The sequence below is a fragment of the Cyprinodon tularosa genome, unplaced genomic scaffold, assembly GCF_016077235.1.
Source record: "Cyprinodon tularosa strain WSP-4 unplaced genomic scaffold, ASM1607723v1 ctg23, whole genome shotgun sequence".
Taxonomy (NCBI): Eukaryota; Metazoa; Chordata; class Actinopteri; order Cyprinodontiformes; family Cyprinodontidae; genus Cyprinodon; species Cyprinodon tularosa.
This window is the reverse complement of record NW_024038861.1, coordinates 1,074,228-1,099,905: the sequence shown is the minus strand read 5'-3', so window position 1 is coordinate 1,099,905 and position 25,678 is coordinate 1,074,228. Positions and strand designations below refer to the sequence as shown.

The 25,678-nt window shown below is 35.3% G+C and overlaps 1 protein-coding gene across 5 annotated transcripts in view; it reads right to left on the bottom strand.

Moving 5' to 3' along the window:
* Window positions 1-25,678, bottom strand: part of ctnnd2a (catenin (cadherin-associated protein), delta 2a) — a 300,110-nt gene that overhangs the window by 49,560 nt on the left and 224,872 nt on the right. For all 5 annotated transcript variants that reach the window (XM_038286754.1, XM_038286751.1, XM_038286752.1 and 2 more), the window contains exons 15-17: window positions 23,224-23,410; window positions 14,099-14,216; window positions 9,888-10,070 (exon numbers count right to left, since the gene is read on the bottom strand). In XM_038286754.1, the coding sequence (XP_038142682.1) occupies window positions 9,888-10,070; window positions 14,099-14,216; window positions 23,224-23,410 (488 nt within the window). The remainder of the gene's footprint in view (window positions 1-9,887; window positions 10,071-14,098; window positions 14,217-23,223; window positions 23,411-25,678) is intronic.

The window sequence follows — 25,678 nt, the reverse complement described above, 5'->3', positions numbered from 1 at the left end:
CTAAAATGAAGCAGCAAAGGAACTTACTTCCTACTCTGGAGAAATAACGTCCCTATTTTCAAAGAGGAGTATGCAACAAAAAAAATGCAGTGCAGTGCGGCTCTTCTCCTCTTAATTATATGCATAAACAAATCCTGTCATGATAAATCAAAGCGGTATTTTATTTTTTTAGTGAGTGACAATGTCTTTGTTTGTCTTATGTCTCTAATGTAGCAAAAAAACAAAAATCTCAATTTTGAAAAGAAAAAATACTCAGTGAAGTACAGACCCTTAAAAAACTGTGAGAAGTTATGATATTTCTGGGTTAAATGGAGAAGGATGACATGATGTATACCTTGGAAGGAAAAAACCGAAAGACAAAAGATTTTTGAAATTTGCATTGAGCTTAAATGTTTCTGAGTCAGAAAAACTTCTAGTGATTAAAGAGAAATAAGGATCCGTTCACATCAGCATTTGAAGGTCAAAGTACAAAAAATACACTACATGCTACATCCACGATCTTAAAATATATACAATTACTATTCAGGTTTTTCTTCAAAAATATTTTCCCCTTGCTACTATAATAAGTTCAAAAGCATGCTGTAACAGCTTCTCTCAGAGCTGATTCCCAGTAACAAAGGCATATCCTTTTAAAGCATTTGCCCACTTTTACACACTAAATTTAATTCAATTCAGTTTATTTCTATAGCGCCAATTCACAACACAAGTATTCAAGGCACTTTACAGTTCAACCAGATCATACAGTCAAATTGATTCAGGGTTTTCTATCTAAGGAAAACCAGTTGATTGCATTAAATCATTGACTCAAATGCAATCCCTCACACTAAGCATGCTTGTAGCGACAATGGAGAGGAAAAACTCCCTTCAGAACTCCAGGAGAACCAGGCTCAGTGTGAGCGGCCATCTGCCGAGGCCGACTGGGGTTCAGATTTAAATAAGTTAACTTCATAAGATTTATTAAACACTATGCTGCTTGCAAGTTTATTTTTCATAACAGCATGTTTTGCAGCAAAAACATTGATAAAGGAAAGCTATAGATCTAAAAGTACTTAGAATGCTTTGTGTGTAATGCAGCTCATATTGCAACAGTGCCTTCCAACGTTATTATGATAAGTAGAATAAATGTTTAAAAAAACTTGATTTTTTTATTGTACAGCCTGCTTATGTGAATTTCTTTATTAAAACAAAATATGTGTATTGCTTCAGTGTTTTTGAATAGAAAACCTTTTTTTTTCTCTTTATCCCTCTCTTTGTCCCTTTTAGGTAGGAATGAATCATAGCACTGCTGTATTTTTTTTCAGCAAAGCTGAAGATGCTTTTAACTTCACACATTTGACATCATTTATTGTTTTTTGCAGATTGTGTGTTGTCCATTATCTTCAGTAGCTTACAAAACATTCTTCATTGCACTCATCTAAAAGGTGTCCCGAGAAAGTCCTTGGTAAAGATGTAGCCCTTTTTATCAATTTGTTCAGATTCTTTGTCACTTATTCAAAGAAAATGGAAAATATGGGGCACAGCTGAACATGGCACTGCACTGTTGGGTGTAAGGATGCAGGAAAGCAACAAAAATGATGGCCAGCAAATTATTAGAAGTTCATTTTCCTTGTGCCAGAAAAGCTAAAAAGCAAACATTTTAAAAACATCCATACAGTTTTTCATATTGGTTAAATTGCACTGCAGGGAATGCAGTTAGTTACTCAAACAGGCCAAGTTTCCTGTGTCTCTATTTTTTTCCCAAAAACCTTTTGAAATCACTTCAGCTCTAGTAGAAAATATTTTTCCCCAACCTGTATAAGGCACAGGTCTTCATACATTTAGACAGAGTTACTAACCCATACACAATAAATCTAACTGTGAGTGAAAGTGAAACTGAAGAACTAATAATGAACAGTAATATTCAATATGTTATACACAATTTATATTAAAATAATTAATTTCATATATGAAAAATAGAAAAAATAAAATTAACCCAGCCACAATGTAAAGAAAAACCCAGCATAAGGATATAAAGACAAAACCCATTAGTGCTACAGAGGTTGAAACGGTGGACTGAAATCAGCTGTAATCTGAAAAACAAAGACAACATAAAACAGATGTTTTATTGTTATGTTTATTGCAACACAACTAACAGTAAAAGTTTTTTCATAACATAACCGGAACCCTTTTTCAGATAAGAAGGAACCTCATCACACTAATATCTTTTTTTTTTTTCCAATTCTCTGCTTGAATAACCATATTCCTTCACTGTTTTAAGTCAAATCCCTTACCCCTCAGAAAGCTGTTTTCCTCTATCTTTCTGTCTACCCTTTCAGCTCTGCATTACTGATTCCACTTGTCCTCTTTGTCTCCAGGTAAACTATTCAACAGCGGGACACACAAGATTTTTTTGTTCTCTCATCACAGAAAATGAAAATCATTAAAAAAATATTTCATTAAATTTAAACAGAATTACTTTCTTCTGTGTCCTTGTTTTGTGCTTTGGGCACATAATTAATTTGTTTATTTTTCTTCCTAGATTGTTTAATATTGATTTTGGTTGAATGTTTTTTTTTAGCATATTTTGGAGTTCGAATACTCCTTTTCTGTAATTAATTTGGCCTTGTTAATTTGTGGCTGTGTTTCGACATATTTGGGAAGGAGCCTACCGCCGCTCTACTCATTCGTCCAGCTCCACCAATGAGGCTGCGTCCTGACAAGGGGCGCACCCATCTCTATTATAGCTGTACCCTTTCTTCTAAAGGATAGTAGCAGTAGGCCGCAGCTGACGTCTCCATCATGCCATGCAGTATTTTTGTTTGGCATTGTTTGGTTGCTGTTTTCGTTGTGATTTTGGCCTGGTGGGACTGTTTTCAATTCTTCTTTTTTAGTAGATTCTTTTTTGCTATACTTTAGTACTAGTAAATGCTTCTGTTGGCCCCCGTTTTTTTTTTTTTTTTTTGATCGGCTCACCAGGTGCAGCTTTCTTTTAATAATTTGTTTGTTTTTTTTCGGGACATGGGAATCTGGGGATATTTAATTCCTGCAAACTTTGCAATTAGACAAGCAAACTCAAAAGTTGGACTACCAATGCAAACATTCAAGTTAAGAAAACACTCAGAACAGAAAAACCAGATAGAAAGCAGCAAACTATGAAATTTTCTGCAAACACAAAACCCGCTGTAGATACATAAATTATGCTAACATGCAAATGCACATAACTGATGCAAAGGACAAAAATACTGTAAAGAAAAGCTTTAAACTAGTGCCACATAACAGAAGTACTTCAGGCCACTAGGGGGAAAAATCATCAACTCATATGGGAAATAACTATACAAAGTACGTTCTTGACAAGAACTCTGGTAGAATTGGAGTGAGCAGACCAAATCTCTGAACAAATTTAAGCAGAAGCATACTGGTTACATCACCACACGCACGACTCACCTTAACCTGCATTTCAACTCCTTTTAATACTCTCTAGATAATAATAAAAATTTATTCTTTTATATCACTGTTTTCATTTAGTGGCAGAACAACGATTAACACAGTAAGATAATCACAAATCAAATTAACATTTTGTCAGATAAATAAAAAAACAAAATAAAAAAAAAAACGCCTTCAGATTCAGCCGTACTTGACACACTACTATGCCAAGAGGGCTGCTGCAGACGGGCTAACGTTAGCCCGCTGGTCGGCTCGGTCCTCTAAACATCAGGACTGCTGCCACAGTGCAGGCTGGGACAGCTGTCAGTCCTAGGAAAGCACAAATCTGCTCTGATGCATGCTTTGTAAACAGGGCGGATGAACAAAAACATCTGGGGATTTGGTCTGTATTGTGTTATCAATAGGAACGGTGCTGAGGCTGATGATGTTTCATTAGCACATGAGAAAGCGCAAGTGCACATATTGAAAAACGGCCTTAATGTCTTCTAGCAACTTTTTTGTTTATGCCTACATCTAGATAATAACATATAATTCTAGTGATTTCTAGCAGTTATATTTTGGTGCCAAAGAAGTGCCCAAGCATGGTTCACATTCATGTGAGAAACACAGATGGTCCCAGAGAATTGCTTTTTACTAAATACTTATTAATTGTGAACAATCCAATTAAATACTTGAATAATAAATCAAGTATTTTAACAGCAACTTAATCAGATTGGTAAATCTTTTAAATATTGCCGACAGAATGCATTTGAGCCACTGCATACAGAAATACAGAAAATTTCTCAAGTTCACAATAATAGTAGTAAAAATATTTGTATTTTTCATATTTAAAATATAACTTGAACAATAGCCTTACTGATGCAGTTTTGGATCTACAAAGTAAAACATTTTCTGGCTCCAAGATCAAATTCCAAAGGAAATACAAGAAAAAAAGGAAAAAAAGCTTTGCTTTGCATACATGCTCTAATGCCCCGTGCATCTAGAAAAATTCTCTCTCACTGCTTTCAGTCATTACAGTATCTTAACTGCCAATACAAATTCAAAACAACTTTAGTGTGCTTCTTAAGGCCTCTTTTTATTTATTTTTCCACTTAACCAAGTCTCTCAGCTTATGTCCCTCAGATGTATCTCCAGCTGTCTAATCGGAATGACTGTCAACAACCCCCTTTGAGCAATGTTCACATAGACGTCCTGTGTACCTTGATAGAGAAAATTGTCAGTGCTGTTTTAAAAAAAATCTAAAATATGAAACCTAAACAAAAACAAACAAACTGTCAGCCCATTGAAATAAAACCTAGTTAGACCTAGCTCAGGGAGAGCATCTTGGCTTCATCCTTTCCACAAAAGCCAAGCCAGGCTTCCCAGGTGAAAAGCCAAACCTGGATGCCCAATTCTCACTGAACTTATACAAATGTCAAGATGTGATTACTTGGTTTCACCAAAAGGACACCTTGCTTGCTTAATGTCTCTAAGTCAAGAAAGTTTCAACAAACCAGTGTTGTCACTAAAATAAGCAGATTGTGCAGCAGACCACAAGGTTTATTTAAGCCTCTTTCCCACTGAAATGAGTGGGTTAACACCGGGTTTTGCAAACACCCGCTAACAGTCGGCATTTGGCTCCCTTCCCAATGGCTAAACAAAACAAAAAAAAATGTAGGAAAGACTAGAGAGGTCCACCTCCACTTGACTTTACCCTGCTGGCAAAAATGTGAAGGCCTATAGAGAGAGTTTGAACAGTTAGTGCAGGTCTATACAACCTTGGAAGCTTTAGTGTCTTTTAAAAGAATATTTGAAAGGAATTTTCTTAACAGAATGACTTTAGAGAAGCAGAAACATTTCTTGACAATAGCTTGGAGACTGTGTGTTTATTTTATTATTTATTACAAAATACCCTATAGAAAATGAATCCAAAACTCAACACTAAAAAGACTAAAGACTAAAAAACACAAACTGGTGTTGATTAAAACGTTTAACAAATATACTATAGCAGAACAAAACTAATAGTGATGTTTAGGATGATGTAATTTTTTGTGGCTTTAATTTAGCATGGCTAGGGGTAAAATGACTCTTTGGATTTGAAAGGTTGCAGACCCCTGAGTTAGGGCCTGATTCAAGCTGCGGTCCATTTAAGGAAGCTTAGTAAATGAACCACTGGTTAACATTTATGCAATTAACTACCAGGGGATTTTTATTTTTATATCCCTGAAGAAACAGGATACTATGCTACTAAGTCTTTAGCCGTATGGACCTTAATATGTAAAAGACAAGTGCAAAAATGATATTTACTTATGAAAAAGAATTACAAGAAAATGGACAATTTTAGCGAATGGCTAAAACTATTGTTATAAAACCCAAAACATGAAGGTTTGTACATTAGCATGTGTCAAATAGCATAAAGAAATAATTTATTTTTGTTTAACTCCTTTACGTTGGCTGTGCCTACAAGCCATGAAAGAAAAAGGATTGTGGGCAACTCTTTAGCTTCTTGCAGTGGCTAGGGAAATCACAAGGTCCCCATGGTAACTGAACTGGTGTCAGGAAGCCCCCTGCTTCCTCTTCCAAGCTCTGTCCTTTTTGTCAGCCCTATTGAGAGCTAGAACTTGCTATGGTGGCTGCTGACGCACTTCAGCTGTGGCTTAAGTGCTCTTACCAATTGGATTGAGCCTTAGTTGGCTCTAAACCTGGTCTCAACCTGGCTAAATTCACTGGGTCAATTGCCATAGTAACAGAGTCAGACTCAGAGCAAGCCCAATTCAGGAAACCTAAAAGACAACAAAATAAACCAGAATTGGCAAACTAAGCCTGATTAAAAATCTACTGTAAGCCAGTTTAAAACAAGTCTCTGGTATTTGTCTTTTTGTTTACCTTTTTTATTGTTTGTTTTTATATAACCTGAGAAATATGAAGAAAGTTAAACAGGGTATATAATTTTGGTGCATAGAAACTTGTAGAATGTTTCAATTGATCCGTAATATTGAAATTAAGTATATTTCAATTCTCTAACAGTATAGAGGATAAGAGGCAAATTTGATATATTTTAGGTCTCAAATATTTTAAGTCATAAATTGGAAATAATAATAAAAAATTGACCTCAAAAAAAGAACATAAAAAATATGCCTGATGTTGGTGTCCAGAACAACAAAAGAGTAAATTATCCAAGTAGACCAAGCGGGTGTGCAGCCTTTGAAATCCAAAGAACCATTCTGCCCCAAGTCCTGCTGAGTAAAAATCTTTTATAGCTTCAAACATTATATAACCCTTTATAAAACAAAACTTTTTTTTTTATAACTGATATAGGAAATCTATCACCATCTTAAGCAATTAAATGTTTATTTGTATTTTTACATTTCAAGACAAGAAAAAAAATAAAAGTTTCATAAAGATGAAGCATGAATTTCCAGCTAATGACAAGAAAAATAGATCTAAAAACATATTTTTGGTTATTTTAAGGTGATTTTGTTTGGAAAGCTCTAACATAAATTGTTTAAATAACCCAATAAAGTCTAAAATGCTGGTATTCGTAATTATATTAATATAATTATATAATTTTAGGCCATTATCAAGAGCCATGGCAGAGATAACAAAGGCCTGATGACTCCAGAGCTGCAGGTTGCGAACTCCTGATGTGGACAGAGACAGTGAAGAGATCAAATGGAAAAATATGATAAAATATATGTGAATTTTAAACTCAAAATATTTAATACTGTAAAATTTAACAACTCTAACTACAGAAAACTGGCTTTGAATTTATTATGGACAAAAAATTGAAACAGAATCAAATTGTTACTATAAAAGGTAAATATAAAATTACTGCAACAGGTCTTTTAAAGTTACCTGCGTATCACTGTGTGCTCTTCATGCACACATATATTTTAAAAATATCTATCTTATACCCTGGTTGCAAGCTCCTTTAGCCAATCAGAACATGTTCCTGCTTTATTCTAAAAAGTTCACTTTATACATGGCATACTTATTATTCTATGTATCAAGATCATATATTGTATATTTTATTTATATTATGTCTTTTATTTATATTACGTCTTCAAATCTTGAAAACCAAGTCCAGTGGATATTTTTTGAATTTTTACGGAAGTCTTTTGAGGAACTTAAGCCTTCTTCTAGTAAAACCACAAATTAACTACACAGACCAATGTATGATATTAAAAAAAACGATCTGAGTCTTAACAGTGTTCTCTGCTGAGGTGCTTTTTCTGAAGGAGAAAAGGCTTAATCAGATTAGTCAGACTAGACCTACGATGGAAAGGTAGTGTCTCTTAAGAAGATTTCAGAACAAGCATTTCAAAAGATGAGCCATTCATACAGGACTTCAAGAGGTAAGGATCTGAAAATATATATTTTTTCTACCCATGAAGTATGTTTAATATGAATCCAGTTCCTCAGAGCCGTGCCTTAGAGTCAAAAGGATATTTTTTAAGTTGGTTATCGTGGGTTTTTTATAAAATCTTCTTTTTTCACCTGCTTCTAAAACAGAAAGGGTGAGGTATAGGTCACAGCAAAAAAAAAAAAAAAATTGTAAGGTCATGCAACTACTTTCACTGCAAAAACATTCTGTAAATGAGTAAAAATGTCTCAAAATAAGTGTATTCACCCTTAATCTAAGCAGAAAAATAAAATGATCTGCCAATGGAATGAGCATTTTTACCCTTAAAATAATTTAGATATTATGCACTTGAAATAAGAAACTGCATTTGCTTTTTCTTATTTTAAATGTAAATGGTCTTATTCCATTATTTTGTCCCACTTACCTGCTCAATTTAAGAAAAATCCACTTATATTAAGAAATAATTACTAACTTAGATTAACATTTTTTTGCAGTCTTCAGATAAATTCTAAAATTAATGTGGTGTTAGCTAGTGTTGCACCGATACCGATACCAGTATCGGACGGGGCCCCGATACTTCCCTAAAATGGTAGTATCGGTATCGGTGAGTACCAACAAATAGGGCACCGATACCATTTTGAGAGCCATAAGTTTCTTCAACTATTGTCACCCACTCCTGGTAGGCAATAAAAAGTTCTACTGGATTCACTTTGTATTAGATTTTTTCCTGCTTCACAAAGGTAGGCAGCAGCTTGACAAAGCCATGATGGCAATTATTTTACATTATTATGGTATCGGCCGATACTACACAGCCAGGTATCGGGTATCGGTATTGGGGCCAAAAAATGGCATCGGCGCAACACTAGTGTTAGCGATGTTTTGCTGTGCTCTGCAACAAAGAAAGAGATGGTATTTTAAGATCACTGTTAAGCCAATACATCTAAAGATAACTAAGCAGAACTAAAGCTGTTCATTTATTTTATGCACAACAATAAGTTGTCTAGAGGAAAATGCCTAGTCAGAATCAGTGGTGACAGCAAAGACATAGAGGGAAGTACAGAAAGAGTAGTAGAGGGGTACAGAGCTATGGGTAAGAGTAAGAATAGGAGATGCTCTTTGAACAGGTCGGTCTTAAGGAGTTTCCTGAAGATAGACAGGGTGTTAGGTAGGTCATTCCACCATCTTGAAACAACATATGAAAACAATCTGGATTGCCTTAATTGTGGTGTAGGCACTGCTAGACGACAGCCCATTGATGACCGGAGTGACCGAGTTATGACGTAAGCCGTTGCAAGAGGGTTCAACTAGATGGCCTTAAGCACTAGACCCTTAAGCACTTTGTAGGCTAGCATCAGGAATTTGAATTTGACGCAGGCAGCAAGGGGTAACCAGTGAAGCTCAATGAACAGAGGGGGGATGTGAGACTTTTTGGGCTGGTTGAATGTACCGCCATGTTCTGGATCATTTGTAGCAGTTTTATCATACAGGAGACCAGTCAGGAGTACGTTACAACAGTAAAGACGGGAGATAACCATAGACTGCACCAGGGTAGCATGTTGAGTTACTGTAGGTATGGCCGGATCTTTCTTATGTTTAGTAGTGTGAAGCGACATGATCGAGAAATGGAGGTAACATAAACTTTAAACTAAATTAGATAATCACAATAGACTTCCAAATGTTTTAAAACACATGCTAAAAATATTGTTCGACCCACCAAATACCAATATATTTAACAAATAATTTTAAACATTTAAATAAGCATACTATTTTGCTTAGTGTTCCATATTATTAAAAAGAAAAATTGAACATTACAAAATACCTAAATTTTTCCTGAAGACGCACTAAATGGATCAATCTTATGATCAAAATATCAAAACCTCATCTGCTTGTAGTAAACATTGAGCCAAGATTAAACAAATATTTTATTATTTCTCCACTGCAACATGAAGTGGAATCACCCTTCATGAAGATTGGAGCTTAAAAACTCCTTAATGTGGCAAAAAATTGGTTTCTTTATATTCACATGAATAGAAAAAGGTTATAGTGCATCAATGTCTTGGAACAGAACTGTTATACTCTTTTTTTTTTTCACAAATCACTTTATCCTTGTTTTTGCCCTTACCTGGTCAGCTCCCTTCTTTTTCTTTTTCTTCTTTCCCCAGCAGCCAGAGCTCTCTCCTTCACAACCATTTGCATCACAAAGCAGCCCATCCAGCTCTTCAAGACCACCTTGCTGGCCATGGGATGTCTCAGCAGCCAGTCTGTATGACAGATTTCTCAGAATACAAACACAGTTCTCTACAGTCTGGAGATAAAACAAATGCAGGGAAGGACGTGGGGAGGGAAGAGAGATGGCAAGGGGTGAAGGAAGAAAGGAAGATGATATGAAGAAAAGATAAATGGTTTAAGTGGAAAAGTCAAAATGAAAGATCTGTTTGAAAACAAAAAAGAAGTTCAAATACAAGGCATCACTTGAAAGAAAAAGAGAAAGATAGAAAAAACACCCATATATAATATAAACCCTTTGGCATCAGCCAGGATAAACAGATTTAGGAAGCAAAAGAACATTCATAATCTCTCAGGTAATATGTTTCTGCATTTTGTTAGCTCTGACTTTGAAATAAGATTAGAAGGAAACTCAAGCAAATGAGGAAAAATGACAAACCCAATATATTATGTCACACCTCATTTAACTCTCAGTTCAGAGGCAAACCCTAAAGTCACAGAGCTTGTGAGCAAGTGTGTCTCTGCACATGAAAAAACCATGTCTTACAACATTTGTTGTCTATTCTTCAATGTGTACGTCTGAGACTTTGTTTAGGCTCATGTGTTTGCGTATCATTGAGAAAGGGGAGTCATCGAATCAACAGAGTGGAAATTATCAAAGACAAATCATCAATCTTCCTGCAGCCTGACCGTTGGTTTACACAAAGACGACTAAGGAGCGTAATTGAACAGCCTCAAGAGATGCAACAAAGAAAAACAATGTCTCACTCCAGTGAGCTGCAGTCATGTCTGAAATTCTATTCACAGTCTATTACAAAATGATGTTGAAGAAGTTATGTTTAATTTACAATTTACTGTGACATTTCATATTTCGATCTGTTGTTTCACATCTATTCTGAAGTCCTTTATTATACTGGTAAAAAAAAAGCTTGGTGATGGTCCTATATTAACAGAGGTTTTCAGTGGCAAGCACAGGAGGCTCTGAACCAAGGTTAGATCCTGACCAACATATCCACCATGAGTAACATTGATTGATTATTCTCTAAAACAAAGTTTAATACTTGTTTACATTTCTGTCTTTTCTATTGCATCTCTCCAGACATGCAATAACAAGACTCAATTTGCAGCATTCGGTAGCTTCTTTAAAATTTGCTGCACAAGATTGGGAAATACGGAAACAATGTATTTTGGTCAAACGAATCCATAGATATAAAGGAAGAGTGCCTCAAACTCACACCCCACCAATGCTTATGATTTGTTTTAATTCAAGAGACATCTTAAAGTGTCAGTATCCCTCCCCCCTCCAAAAAAGGCATTTCTATAAAATATTTGATAATTATTTAATTCAATTTCAATTCAGTTTATTTCTATAGCCACAATTCACAACACAAGTCATCTGAAGGCACTTTACAGTTCAACCAGATCATACAGTCAAATTGATTCAAAGTTTTCTATCTGAGGAAAACCAGTTGATTGCATCGACTCATTGACTCAAATTCAATCCCTCACACTAAGTATGCTTGTAGCGACAGTGGAGAGGAAACAGGAAGAAACCTCCAGCAGAACCAGGCAGTTATTCACTGTCTTCTAAGCCTTTTTGGACAAGATGTTAATCATTGACAAGTTTTATTTGATTTATTTGTATGTATCACTTAGTTTCCTGACATTTCATGTAAAAATGAATAGAAAATTAAGGAATATATTTTACAGACAATTGTCAGAATAGGTGATTGGTGGATCTATACTGTGTTATCCAGCAGCATTTCAAATGTTTCTATATGAGGAACAAATGAGTATTTTCAATTGACCAAAAAGGTTTTCTAGATGGAAAAACAAGTTAATAAGATATCACTGTCAGTAATTTAAAACGGATATAAACTTTTATGTTTTTAACTGCTGAGTATTAATGTTTAAGTAAAAGACATGAGTTCAATAATTCGTAAGAGAAGGTCAGCTTTTTGACTGACACTTTTGGTATTTGATTGAGGCGATAGTGGCGTTGTATGGAGACATTTGCCCAGCAACTGAAGGGTTGCTGATTCCGGCTCTGGCTTTTACTGTCGCCGTGTCCTTGGGCAAGACGCTTCACCCATATTCCAACTAAGGGTAGTCAGAGCGCGCCTGTGTACGACAGGCTGCTGTCAGTGAGCCCAAGGGCAGCTGGCTACAATTCAGCTTGCCACCATCAGTGTATGGGTTATTGGGTGAATGACTGAATGTAGTGTAAAGTGCTTTGGTCGAGTCTCCTGAGTTAAAAACAGCGCTGTACAACTACAGTCCATTTACCATTTATTTGACACAAAGATTGACATCCCCGAAGCAAGAACAAATCCTCATTACTAATTAAATTTACTCAGGGTATCTCCAAACAAACATAGAATGCAGTCTAAAGATTAATATCTTAAATATAAAAGAAAACAAAAAAAAGTAAGTGAGTGAGAAAAATCAAGGTCTTAATGGTGACAAATGATATATTGTTAGGACACTCACAAAAAGAAATAATGAAGAAAGTTTATACAGACAATGAATATTTCAAATAAAGAAAATGCTTCTTTTGATTGATGATTTGATAATTAGCATACCGTAAATCCTCTAATATAGGCCCGGGCCTTTATTTCACTCAAGTGCATCGCGGTCCAGGCCTTTATTGGATAGAGGCCAGTATTAGAGACAGGCCTCTATTGCTATTTGAGCAAAACAGACTACCAGTGGAATGAATAAAAATGAGATTTTGTGTCTATTTGAACCTATAAAACACTAGGTTCATTTATTGAAAAAGTACAGTTACCATGTCTCGCTTGGTTTGAAGTAAAAAAAAAAAATATAAAAATCCTCCAATTCTGTTTAATTCTCCTCCTCAGTTTCCTCCTCCTCTTCATCTCTCCCTTTATTCTCCTCATCACTCGCGCTGCTCCTCCTGTTCTGCTGCGTGTCTGTTCTCTTCCTCGCGCAGACGGGCAGCAGCAGGGCTTGTCGTTCAGCTGCGCAGGGCTGTGGTACTTGTATGTTACTTACTACCACAAGTATAATGTTGAGGTATGCCCAGAAAAAACGTTTATAGCCCCGGCCTGTATTAGAGACCGGCCATTATTTACCTCCTCTGACAGCGAGACCGGCCATTATTAGAGACCCGGCCGCTATTGGAATACAGGCCAATATTAGAGAATTTACGGTATATAACTATGGTTTCAAAGGGCTAATTAAATAACCTTTCTGCTCTGCAGAAATGTTTCAATATAATAATTTAGCACTGCAATGCAGTGCTACTTTTTCTGTAAGTCTAGAAATAAAACCTGAACTGAAAAAATATACAAATTCAGGTAAATGAAATACATGACATGATCCTTGCTCAGATTTAATAGAAATTTCTGCAAGATTTAAACACTTCTTTAATTACTTAGCACGCTAAATGCTACAACAGACTTATTGGCAGATGGTATGATACAGAATAAGATGAGAAAAACAAAAAAACAAAAAAAACAAAAGAATATATGGAAGTGAAGGCAAACTGAGCACATGTAGGTAATGTCCCTGTTTGGTGCAGCAGCAACCATTAGATGGTTTATCTGCCAATCGGTCTTTGTTACTGAGGCAACAACAGTCCTCTGGCGACTGCAGTCAAACAGTGGCGAGGGAAGGATGGTTAAACAGTGATTAAGGATGGCCATTTAGAAAAGGCTAGAAGACAGGGAGACCTTGAGAAGTCAGCCATCCACAACACTATTTATGTAATATTGACTGGCCCCCACACAGCATCTTATGTACACTGCACACCAACATAAATGTGTTCCCACAAAGAAAAATGCAGAGTGAACATAAATCCTCTCAACTTTGTCTGCCAGTTTAATTGGATGCAGGAAATGCTCCAATACTTTAGTTTTAAAAGCTGTAACTTGGCTTAATGAACATAATATTTTCTGAGAACAAAAATATTTCTCATCTTTGAAGACATTCATCTGTTTTTTTTTTGTATTCCTAGGTTACTTCATAGATTTGACAACTGTCTGGTGTGACAAGGGAGTGTAGAGGCTCTTTGCTTCCAGGCATAATTGATTGTTTCAGAATGAATAACAGACTTTATGCTTAAAGAGTAAACCCAATAAATACCTTGCTGTCGATCTCACTACTGCCCAAAGAGGTCTGGATAACGTAGAGCAGAGCATCTGTAAGTCCGTCACACTCCCTCATTCTGCGTCGGGCCTCCTCTCCTGCTGAGCTTACATTTCTGTAGCACATGTAAGAAAGATAAGACAAATAGACAGGTCAAAGAGAGAGAAAAGCTGGTATTAAGACTAATCTGAGGGAAGAAAGAAAAACAAACATAAATGGGAACAAAATACAGACTCTGGAGTTGGGATAAACACTTACTAAATGCAACTTCTCAGTCTATGCCTCCCTGAGCGCTGCTTAAATCCAAAAGAGGGAGAGGGGGAAATAAAGCCACTTCATTCTAAAACCTGAAGGAGCATGAATTTCACAGCCAAGATGCACACCTAATACTGTTTTTAAGGTAGCTATTTTCAGTATCAGTGAGGCAGTTACAACTCAAGTCAGTTAAAGCACCAAAGATGTTCGGCTCTGCTCTATGGGAAATTGCAAATTTCTACGGAAATTTGTCTGTAGCCTATTAACGTTGCCATAGCAAAAAGCCAGATTTAGACAGATGACAGGAAGGCAGAAAATACTGCAGCAAGAGATTAAAAAGTCATTTTATTTGTCCTGCTGAGCTTTCAGCCCCTCGCAAATGCATGATTTGAAAATGATGGCAGCCTTCTGACTCCTCTCTGTGTTAAAGGTCTACATTCCCAAGAAAATGCAGAGGCTGCTGTTTAATGTAAGGAAAAGCTAACCATGCTATATGTTAATTCAAGAGGTTAAATACATTTTACTAGATTCCTCTAATCATTTTGTCTTTTTCTTCTGAATAACATTAAAGCCCTACTTTACAATACCTTGTGTCTTACACACATGGCATGATGTTGCCTTTTCTTTTTAATTTAAATGATTTTTATAAACATAAACAATATTTTTAATTGGACTAATACATTTCCTTCACAATCTAATACTTACAGAGAGATTTAAATATTTAAAGATAGAAACAATATTAAATATATTTGAGATATTCGAAAAAATATTTGTTTTGTTTTTTTAAAAGCACATAATTTTTCTCAATGGAATGATTACCACCCATTAGTCTGAAGTACAGGTTAGTGATGCTATGGAAGAATTTGTCTGGGTCTTAGTGCATTTGAATTACAGAGACCAGACATCCCTGATTTCCGAGGACATCCTGTTTTGGACCACCTGTCCCCGACTAGTCACCTGAAAATATCACTAATTTCATTGTTTTATTAATGAGGGGGAAAATGCTGCATGTAGACAGTTATTATGGTAGAAAGAACGCATGAGGATGTTGGGCGCAGAAACAGCTATTACAGTATCTAGTTGCATTGTTGTTAATGTACAGAGGATTTGGAACAGAGCAAGTCACTTTTGAAGCAGAGGAAGCGGAAGTTTTCACAGGTGGTTACAACTATGTATAAGTCCAGAATAATTCCAGCATCTCATCTTAGAATAACCAACTTTCCATAGGTGTGTGAAAAAATATTTCATTTTAACTATTACATTTTAAGTTTTCACAATCAAATTTAGAAAGGATTGTGATTACATAGTGTGTGTTTTAGAAAAGTGTAAGATTGATAGAAGAGGGAGAAGAAGAAGATAGAAGATTGAATGAGAGTGCAGGAAAATATTAACACTGATGGAAAGAAAAGTAGAAGAGAGGGGAGAAAAATCTATTTAGAAGAGTAAAACAGAGAGCAGGCAGAAGTCAAAAGAAGGCTAGAAAGAAAACAAATCAGTAACCATCCAGACTTGGATTAATCAGCTAGACAGTAATGAAAGATAGGGAACAAAGGAACAAAGTTCAGGAAGTAGTGGAGCTGTGCATAGAGCCAAGTAGTAGGAGAAATTAATCTGCTTCTTTGAGATGCATAGGCCCCCCCTGATGCTGTCAGTTGACAGTAGTAAACATGGATAACCCTTTACCTGCAGGCTATGACCACTATCTGTGTTTTGATCCATTCTAATGCAGAAAAACCTACTTCTCATAGGTATGTAGATGTGAACAGGATGGGTATTTGTTGCAATTTTTTGAAGAGCTGGGGAACTCCACAGCCATAGGCATACGCTAAATGTTGGACAAATGTTTGGATTTACTTTTCTATTTTTTATTTTCCTAATTTCATTCTTCTCTTTAGGCCCCAGAAGATTAGAAAACCCAGATACCAAGCCTTGACACCTCCACCCCTACCCGTTTCCCCCAACCCAGAGCAACAGTTCTAGTTCTCTAACGCTATAGATTTATTCATTTTTATAAATTGTGGATTTTTATGACAGTACGTGTGGTGAGATATTCCTGGCCTCTACACTTGATGTTTGTCATTTAAATAATGATAAATATGTAAAAAGAAAGGAAACCAATACTGTCTAAGCTTCCTAAATTTAATGTTAATGAGATGGATTTTTGTTCATCTACGAGCTAATCAGAGTTCAGAAATCTGCTCACCTTAATGTAATTAATATAAAGCTTATTTTCCTGTTTTAGAAACATGAAATTTGGATGCAATTAAATTAATATTTCATGAATTACATTTTACAAAATGCAGTAAGCCGTATTTATTAGTAAAATAATGCACTTCAGAACATCCAGCATAAAAGTTTTTAAAGAAACTTTGTGCTTTATAGGTTAAAGAGGAGTTATCTGACATCCAAATGACTTCAAGTAATCATAAAAGCTCATAGCCAGAATCTCTAAATACTTTCCTAACCATGTTGCATAATCTTGTCAATTCACTTGAACAGCACAAAAGAAAAAAAAGTGGGATCCTGTCTTATTTAATCAAGATGAATGGAAAAGCAGAGCGTACTTGCATTTGTTTTGAGAGTCACATAGCAGATCTTTAGACATACATGTTGGCTAGTTATACAGTAAACCAGCATAAGTAAAATGCAAAAGACATTTTAGAGTTAAGCCTTAAATCTAATCAAAGTACTGTAGTGATATCCATTTACGCTGCAAACCTCTGCTAAAACAACATGCCAACAAAAGAAAGAGGATGAACAAAAGATTCATTAAAATTTTGTCACAAGAGTTTCATTTTATTCTCTTGAGATGAAATTTAACAGATTAGACATTGTTTGAGAACAAAGAGTCAAATCTGTCATACTAGCATAATAAAGATCGCAGCTGTTTTTGTGAGTCAAATTAGGTTACTAAAAAACTGTATTGAAGAGAGAGAGAACTCAATTAAAACTTCAGATCCACGGATCCACAATACCAAGAGAAGGTCAAATCGTTTTCACCCGCCTTGAATGCTAATGGGCAAACAAGTATACTTTGGAAATGGCACTTTGCACAGACAAGTCTATGTTAAGTAAGGTTGGGCGACTGGAGGAATCTATCCAGACAAGCATACAGACAGCATCAAACTTTTGATCTCTCTCAAAGCCCTGTCTGCACTGAATGATGAAAAATAAGATTGAATAATTTATTTACATATGTATACAAATGGTTATACCCTACTAAATTAGCTTTGCATAAAAAAAAATAAGTCTATGAAAAAAATGATATTTCTTGTTGCTATAAAGAAAGAAAAAGTATGGTCAAATAAATACTCCAAAATATGTTTTCTTTAAAGTGTGGCGAAACAGATTACAATTAGTGTCTTCATTGACCTACACAGTTAAACTTTGAGGACAAACATTACATTTTATATTGTGGCACTGGCAGTTTTTAACCACATACATCATAAGTGGGTTCTATTCAGCTTCAGTAACTTCAGCTAATACATACAGCAGGAAATCCCCAAGTCCCTGGCTGGGGTTGACAATTCTCTGTTTGAATTCCCACTGCTACTACCTCTGGGTTAGCTTACGGTAACTAACATCCAGACTGGTCTATCAGAAGGACTCTGCCATTCTAAAAACACATTTGAAAGTACAATCATAATATTGATTGTTTGACTATGAAGAATAAGTGTTGAGGTCTACATTCCTGCCCCAAAAAACATCCTTAAATAACTTTTTCAATTAACAGGTAATGACCGACTAACTGGCCGACATTATGACGGTTAAGCCGGAGTAGGTACCAGATCTGTTCAGTTGGTCAGATAATGTGGGCTAAGGATCACTTCAGAAAACCATTTTAAACTACTATCCAAAGCTAAACTCATATAGAAAGGGTCACACTAATTTCCCTGGTCTCCAGCTAATCTGAAATTGACTAATGCAAAGGGGAAAAGTGTGCTGTGACAATTTCAAATAGTTTTTTTGTCATCATTGACATTGTGTTCTGAAAAAAAAAGGTAAAAGATATATCGGTATTGTTATCAGCAAAAAGTTCAAATGCCAACATCTGTGATGATATAGGTGTGACATTCAAGCCATGTGTTTTTCAGGAACATTCCTGCTCATTTCAGCCCAACCATGCCAGGACGCACTTTACACGTTACAACAGCTCGGCTATGTATTGAAATAATGTTGGGTGCTAAACTGGCTTCCCTGTAATCAAATCGTCATTTATAAAGATTGCTTATGCAAGAAAACGGGGCCTGAAACTTTGAGTATGCCAGTGTCCACACAAATGTAGTTATCTATAAAAAACAAAATTGGGGTGACAATGTGCGCTCCCTCATGGCAACACCAGTTTATCCATTATGGGTATGCAGATTTTGAACTGAGGCCAGATCGTCATAATTCATCTCAGACATTTTCCTTCACTTTATTGGAAACTTAATTTTAGATTGACTGTCATGCAAAAAAAAATAAGTTCATATGCAGCTTACATTTCAAATCAAACGTTCAAACAAATTTAAATGTTTCCTCTCCATTGCATTGCTCTAGCTGATAATCAACAGGGTGAGGAATGTATTAATGTAACAACATGCGAGGGAGTGACATGGGTTGCTGCAAGTTTTTAAATACTGTAGTAATGCTATGCTGACTGAGCAGATTTTACTCCCTAGATTATTGCTCTTGGACCCAACAATCCCTTTTTATCATTGAAGGTTAAAAGAGCAGCACTGTGCATATGTCAAAAGAGGGTCTACATGTCCTTGTTAATATGATCAGTCCATACGTCAGACACTGAAGGTGTAATGATTGATATTCTTTTAATCTAATGTTGCTACAAAACATATTTATTTGACTCAACTCCTTACTCATCAATGCCATCAATCTATTGCCGCCTTGGTTAAACTGCTATTTTATTTGATTTTTTTCCCTCTCCTGGCTGCGGTTGCCATACTAACCATTAAATACCATTGATCAACTGGCTCATTTAAATACGCAGTGACATTCACACTGCATTGCATGGACCATTTATGATTAAAAGTGCAAACTTTGAGGTACAGCTGTGCGCTTTAAAGAAAAAAGGCAATAAGCATTCACTATATCAAAGAAATTATAAATGACTGATTGTTGATGATATGAATGAACTAAAACACAGTATTTGAAACATGGTATTAAACAAAATCTCCCTGCATTGGGTCTAAGATTTTTCATGCAAGAATAATAATACTTTGTTTAAAAAAAAAAAAAAAAAATCAACATTTTACATCACAAAAAAGAATAGTGCTAGACTGATCACAACTGCTCTAAATACACTTTGAATGCAGTCATATGAACATCACCAGATCCAGCTTAATTCAATTCATTGCATCATTGCTGCGTGACCTATCAGTAGTGATTATAATCACTTCAACAAGGTAATAAGGACTTCATTAAAAAAGGGGGATTATAAAGTTTTTTTGGTGGTCTAAACAGCTAATTTATTTATCACATTAATTTCTCAAACTGTAAGATAAGTGTGATTTTAATCATGTTCAGGCTTTCTGTAGGAGAATATCTTAATTTTAAATGACCCTATAGCATGATTTACCAGGGGTTATTTGATGAGATACCTCATTTATGACGTAACTATGCAGATCATTTCTATAGAAGTAATCCGTACTTTGTTGGGTTTTTTTTAGGACAGGACATTAGTTTGTTAAAAGTGATGATGTGAACTAGAAAAAAATACAATGCGAGCAATGAACAATTAGCCTGTGTAAGAGCATAGGAATTTGGTTGCGACACTAGACCTGTATTTATTTGTTAACTATTTTCTAATACATAGAGAAGCAATACCATATATTTATTGGTAAAGTCTTTCTGTATGCAGTGAGCTTGACAGAATAAGCACATCAGAGCCTAAGTCCCACATTTCCTCCGTTACTTTGGTACAATGTGTATGGGATTTCTCGTAATTTCTAATAGACACACAGCTTAACATATCTTCCAATTAGACTGGCATAGAACTGTTTAAATAGACTATGTTCATGGTTAATTACCCTGCAAGGGCTTCCAACCAATACGATTGAGGTGTTCACATCTGTATTTTTTAAACAAGTTTAGAAAAAAATACACATCTTTATTTGACTTTATTTTCTTTTTACAGATACATTCATAAATTAGGCAAAAACATGTCTCCAAACTTACTTGTAGCAATTAAGTTAAATAAAAAGAAAGATAGTGTGAATCTGAGACAGATGGTGAGCAGACAATGTCATTCTGTGAATAAATGACAACTGGATGCCTCAAACACTTCCTGTGAGGCAGAGCTGTACAAGTGTCTGACCATGTGTATGTCCCTGTATTTAAAATGAGAGCACAACGTAGCAGAAGGCTATCACCGAATGAAATGCAAATGCATCGAATATATTAATATGAAGCAGAGCAATATGGAAACACAGCTGTTTCTGACCATCCTTCCTAATCTTTGCTTAAGCTTTAGTTCCTAAAACGAATCAACCTATTTCATGTGTCAATAAATCTTAAACAGCTAACTGGGAAACGTCTTCTTCTTGGCAGAAAGCCTGCAACCTGCAAGCTGTTAAAACATTTTTATTTACCTGAAACCCTACAGAGTAGGCTAATACTTTATGTTTTATTTGTATATCTTATGCAAAAACCCCACATCAGTATTTGGCTGAGAACAAACTAGAAGATAAAACTTTCAGAGCTCATTGTGTAAGTGGTCTCTTAAGCATTTTATCTAATACAGTTATTGAAAAGGAGTGGGTGGGAAATGGTGAATAAAAGACCACTAATACTTTTGCAGCTGACTTAATTTGCATATGGAAGTCATTGTCTGTAAGTCATCCCCAGCTGAAGTGGGAGTATATTTAATGTGCGGTTTTAGTACAGAAAACACAAAAGAATGATCAGACTTCTGAAGGTATGTAAAAACTGTGCACAGAGGTATAAACCAAAAATAGAAGCAGTTGCCTCATTGACATGACTTCCTTCCAGTTCTGCTTTCTGTGCTTCAAGTGACAAGCTCACTTGCATTGTTTACACAAATGTCTGTTTTGACATGTTTTTTTCTATAGGGCAAACACATAGACAGAATTATAAAACTATAGAAACATGTCCATGTAATATGCAACACAAACACACACAACAAAGAGATAATTAGGAAGGTGAACGGTCTGAAATTGAGCTGAGGAACACAAAGACCTGATCACGGTGGTCTAATGTCGCTTTAACCGTTCTCAAAGACAGTGAGATAGAAATCAATGCTGTTGAGCAGCAGGAACACCTTCTTTGCAATGTTAGTTTTTATCCCTCTCAGTGTTTACCACATCTACATTCTCTCTTCAATTTTCAACTTATTCCCTGCTTCCTGTTCGTCTCTCCTTTACCAAGCTTTTAACATTTCATCTGCAGCTTCAGAGTGCTGAGCAGCACTGTGACAGCATCATCTATCTTCCCCCGCATCTTTAGGTACCCACACACAGGCACCAAAGTTCCTATAAATATTTTCATTGCTTATGGTGGAAAAAAGGAGAAAAAAAAACAACTTCAATGGTAAAAGCAAGAAAATCCAATGTTGGTGCTTATTTTCACTAGTTAGAGAGAAAAGGTAACATACAGTACACAACAAAAAAGGCAGCCAACCAAATAAGGCAACCTTTCACACACACACAAAATAACACCAAATAGCAGTGCAGAACATCCATTTGACCAATATGAAGTAAGGGAGATCAGCGGAGTACCACAGTAAACTGGTGCATTCATATGAGAACATGAAAGTACCTTACACAAAAAGAGATTTGATCCAAACACTTTCTTGCCGTTTAGACTGTTAAAATAATTTGTTCAGTGTAATCTGCCTTAATAGATGGTCTAGGAATTTGTGACCAAGAAAAGATAAGCAAATAATATTTGTTTAGCTGTGATTTAGAGCAGTGATTCCCAACTGGGGGTACTCCTACTCTTAGTGGTCTGTGAGTGCATTGCAAGGGGTACATGAAAATATTTTTATTTCTTAGGGAGTAAAATAAAATAGGTCTGTTTCGTTTTGTGAGGACCCAATTGAAAAATTAAACAAGCTTTTATCAACCAAAAAGTGTGTTTTTCTTATATTTGGGACAACAAACTGATTAAGTCAGTCTGACTATAAATTTAAATTCATCACGTTTAAATTTGATTATAAAAGAGTTACTCGGAGGAGCCCCACTTTTATAAATACATGTTTAGAATATTTCAATTTCTTCCTTCCAGGCAACATATATATGTTGTTTTTCCATTTGAGACGGATAGCATAAAATGACTAAGAATTAAATGCTAGAATTAAAAGATTAAGAAAAATTGTTTTTATTTTATAATAACTTATTGTACGTTTCACTTTTGGACAATCTTTAATACTTGAATGAGAGGGGGGACTCGAGGTAAGAAAAAATACCCAAAGGGGTACACAAGTCAAAAAAGGTTGAGAAACACTGATTTAGAGAACTAAACTGTGAGTGTTTCCACAACAACAACAAATAAAAAATCAAAATTCAGCAACATAATATTTAAGTAATAACTGTATTGAAAAAAAAAAAAAAAAAAAAAAAAAAACGAATAAAAAAAAATAAATAAGGAAATTTGACTTTGTTCTTCAAAGGTTTACTAAATGGAGCTTTTAAATCTTATTAGGGTACAAAGTTCATTATCTGTTACATAAGCCATAATATCATGCAGTTTTATTGTGTTGCTTCCATATACATTTATCAAAAATTTGTAACTTTGTGAGAAAAAACATTTACTCATCCACCACTCTTTATTTAATGCATTAAAAGTTCTTTTTGGCTGTACGCAAACTAGAAACATGATTTTAGAGCAGTGGTAAAGACTGCATCTTTTACCTGAGACAGCCAGTAGCATTGCGCAGCACTTGGGAAGTATGAAGGTGGAGCTTTCGATCATCAAGATGACCAGGAGAAGAATCCCAGGTGGAGTGCGGTATGATGACGCTATTGGTCAGAACAGCAAGTGCATCTTGGATAATTGGCATCTTCAGGGCATCACATGATGACAGGTTCCAAAGAACACCTGGATATAAAGTCATTGAGAGTACAACAGGCTTTATTAAATACCTTTATCATTCTGCAAATCTTACTTTTTTATGCACTTTTAACATAATCTATTTCTTATTTTCCTTTTCAAGATAATTGTTTTATATTCTATCACAGCTTTGAATAAAATATTGGCTCAGTTGTTAATTAGCTGGATACCTCTGCATAATAAACAACTGGCTGCAGTAGCTCTAAATAGACATTTGATTACATCTGTAAATGTTTATAAACATCTTTAAAATAAGTGTGTTTAGATAAAAAATACTTTATCAGCATAACCCAGCAGAAATATAGCACATCTGATGGAAAACCCTACAGTCTCTGACCTATGGAATACTTTAGAACTGGAGCTATATGAGGAGATTGCGCCTCTTTTTTGATTCAATTTTTATTCTTGAGTCTGCTGGTCTGAATATTGAGTTATATAGCTAAGGCATTGATTACTACACTCACAGAAATACAGAATATCAAAATAAACATACCCCACAAAATCTAAAGCAATGCAGAGGCACCCAGCATATGAATACAAATAAACTTATTTCATATGCATTATACTGTATTACCTAATCACAAATATCATAAACACACACTCTGTAAATACTAAAGCACATTTTCTCATCTACTCATCAGATGGCATACCAGATGCTATTCTAAGACAAGTGATAGCTCTAGCCTCATCGGTCAGCTGAAGCACACTCATACACAGGAAAACCACAACCAGATGTGCTCTTCATTTTCTCATAATTTCAAATAAACAAGTCCAAGTGCCTGAACCAATCATTTACAAACAGGAAGTAAACAACAGAGAAAAATAAAACATAAAGGAAAACAGAGCAACAGAGAAAAACAGAGAAAGCAAGGACACAACATAGATCAAATAATGACAAAAAATAGAAGAGAACTGGATGAGATACTTTCAATCTGTAAGAAAACTTTGAACAATAGAGAGAAAGAAACAAAACACATTTTCTTAAATGACCAAAGCAGTACATATGAAAAGCGGAAAAATGTTAGTTTGCTTTTGGACTCCAGATTTCAAACATGTAGATGACAAAGGCTTTTCTCAACACGATAAGGAGACGGCGACTAAAACAAATATGGCTCTTTGATGAATTACACGTGTTTTTGTTGTCCGAGCGAGACTAGGCAGGAAATGTTAATGAGTGGTTCGGTAGACAACAAAGAAAAATGAAATTTATGCTGAATAAGTACATGTAAGTGATCTGTTGGACTTATGGATATACTTTAAATATGATCCTTCAAAAAGGAAATCAAATGTGTTCTAGAGACACACTAAAATGTATGTGGACATAAATGAGGAGGGAAATATGACAACTCTTAAGCAGCACCTTAAGGCTCCCCATGCTTTCAAAGTTAAGGCCCATTTAACTTCAGGCTAAAGTCAGGTTGGCTCCTATTTCTCCTATTTATATAGACCTTGTTTTCTTGTAATAATAGCTAATGTATATATTAATAATGGGAGCTGTTTTAAGCTTAAAATCAATAAGGAAAACACAGATTTACTAATGTAACTATTTCAAATCATCTGAAAAAATATAAAATATGAAATAAATATTCTAGTTCTGCAATATTTGGACTCAAATAAGCACATATTTAATTATTATTCCCCATGTTCATATAAAAATGCAATGGATATACCTCAAAACTTCGAACTAGGAAGTTAGAGTGACATAATGATGCTGTTCCAGTTTACCACTAACTTATATGGCCACTGTGAGCTAGAATAGCGAGCATAGCAAACATTGATCTCTCGTGTTTTTCGGGTGAGAATTTTTTTTTTACCTGTTAGTCAGCATAGTGTTCTCATTTAGGTACTTAGGTTATGAAGTCATAATAAATTTACAGACACTTTCCCTTGTCCTGTATGGATCCCAACTTAACCCTGTTCGATCATCCCCAGACCAACCATCTTAAGTCAAGTACTTTCCCATTGGACATAAAAAATTGCAACAGTACAGTAAAGGCTTGGTAAAACTCACTTAAGACTAAGAATGATAGCTAAAAGCCATCAAAGCTGTTAGCTAACATTCTATGGAAGCTCATTTCAGCTGCTCGTGTTCAGGGTCTTTCCTTTTGTTATTTTGCCAGATTGTTTTTATCTTCATTTTGGGTAAAGAGAGACTTGAATTAAAGTTTTGTTTTTGGTAAAGCTCTTTTATTCAAAACAATTGACAATAGACAAATCCCCCAACCCATATGGAGCAGATCACCTTATTTTGGCTGA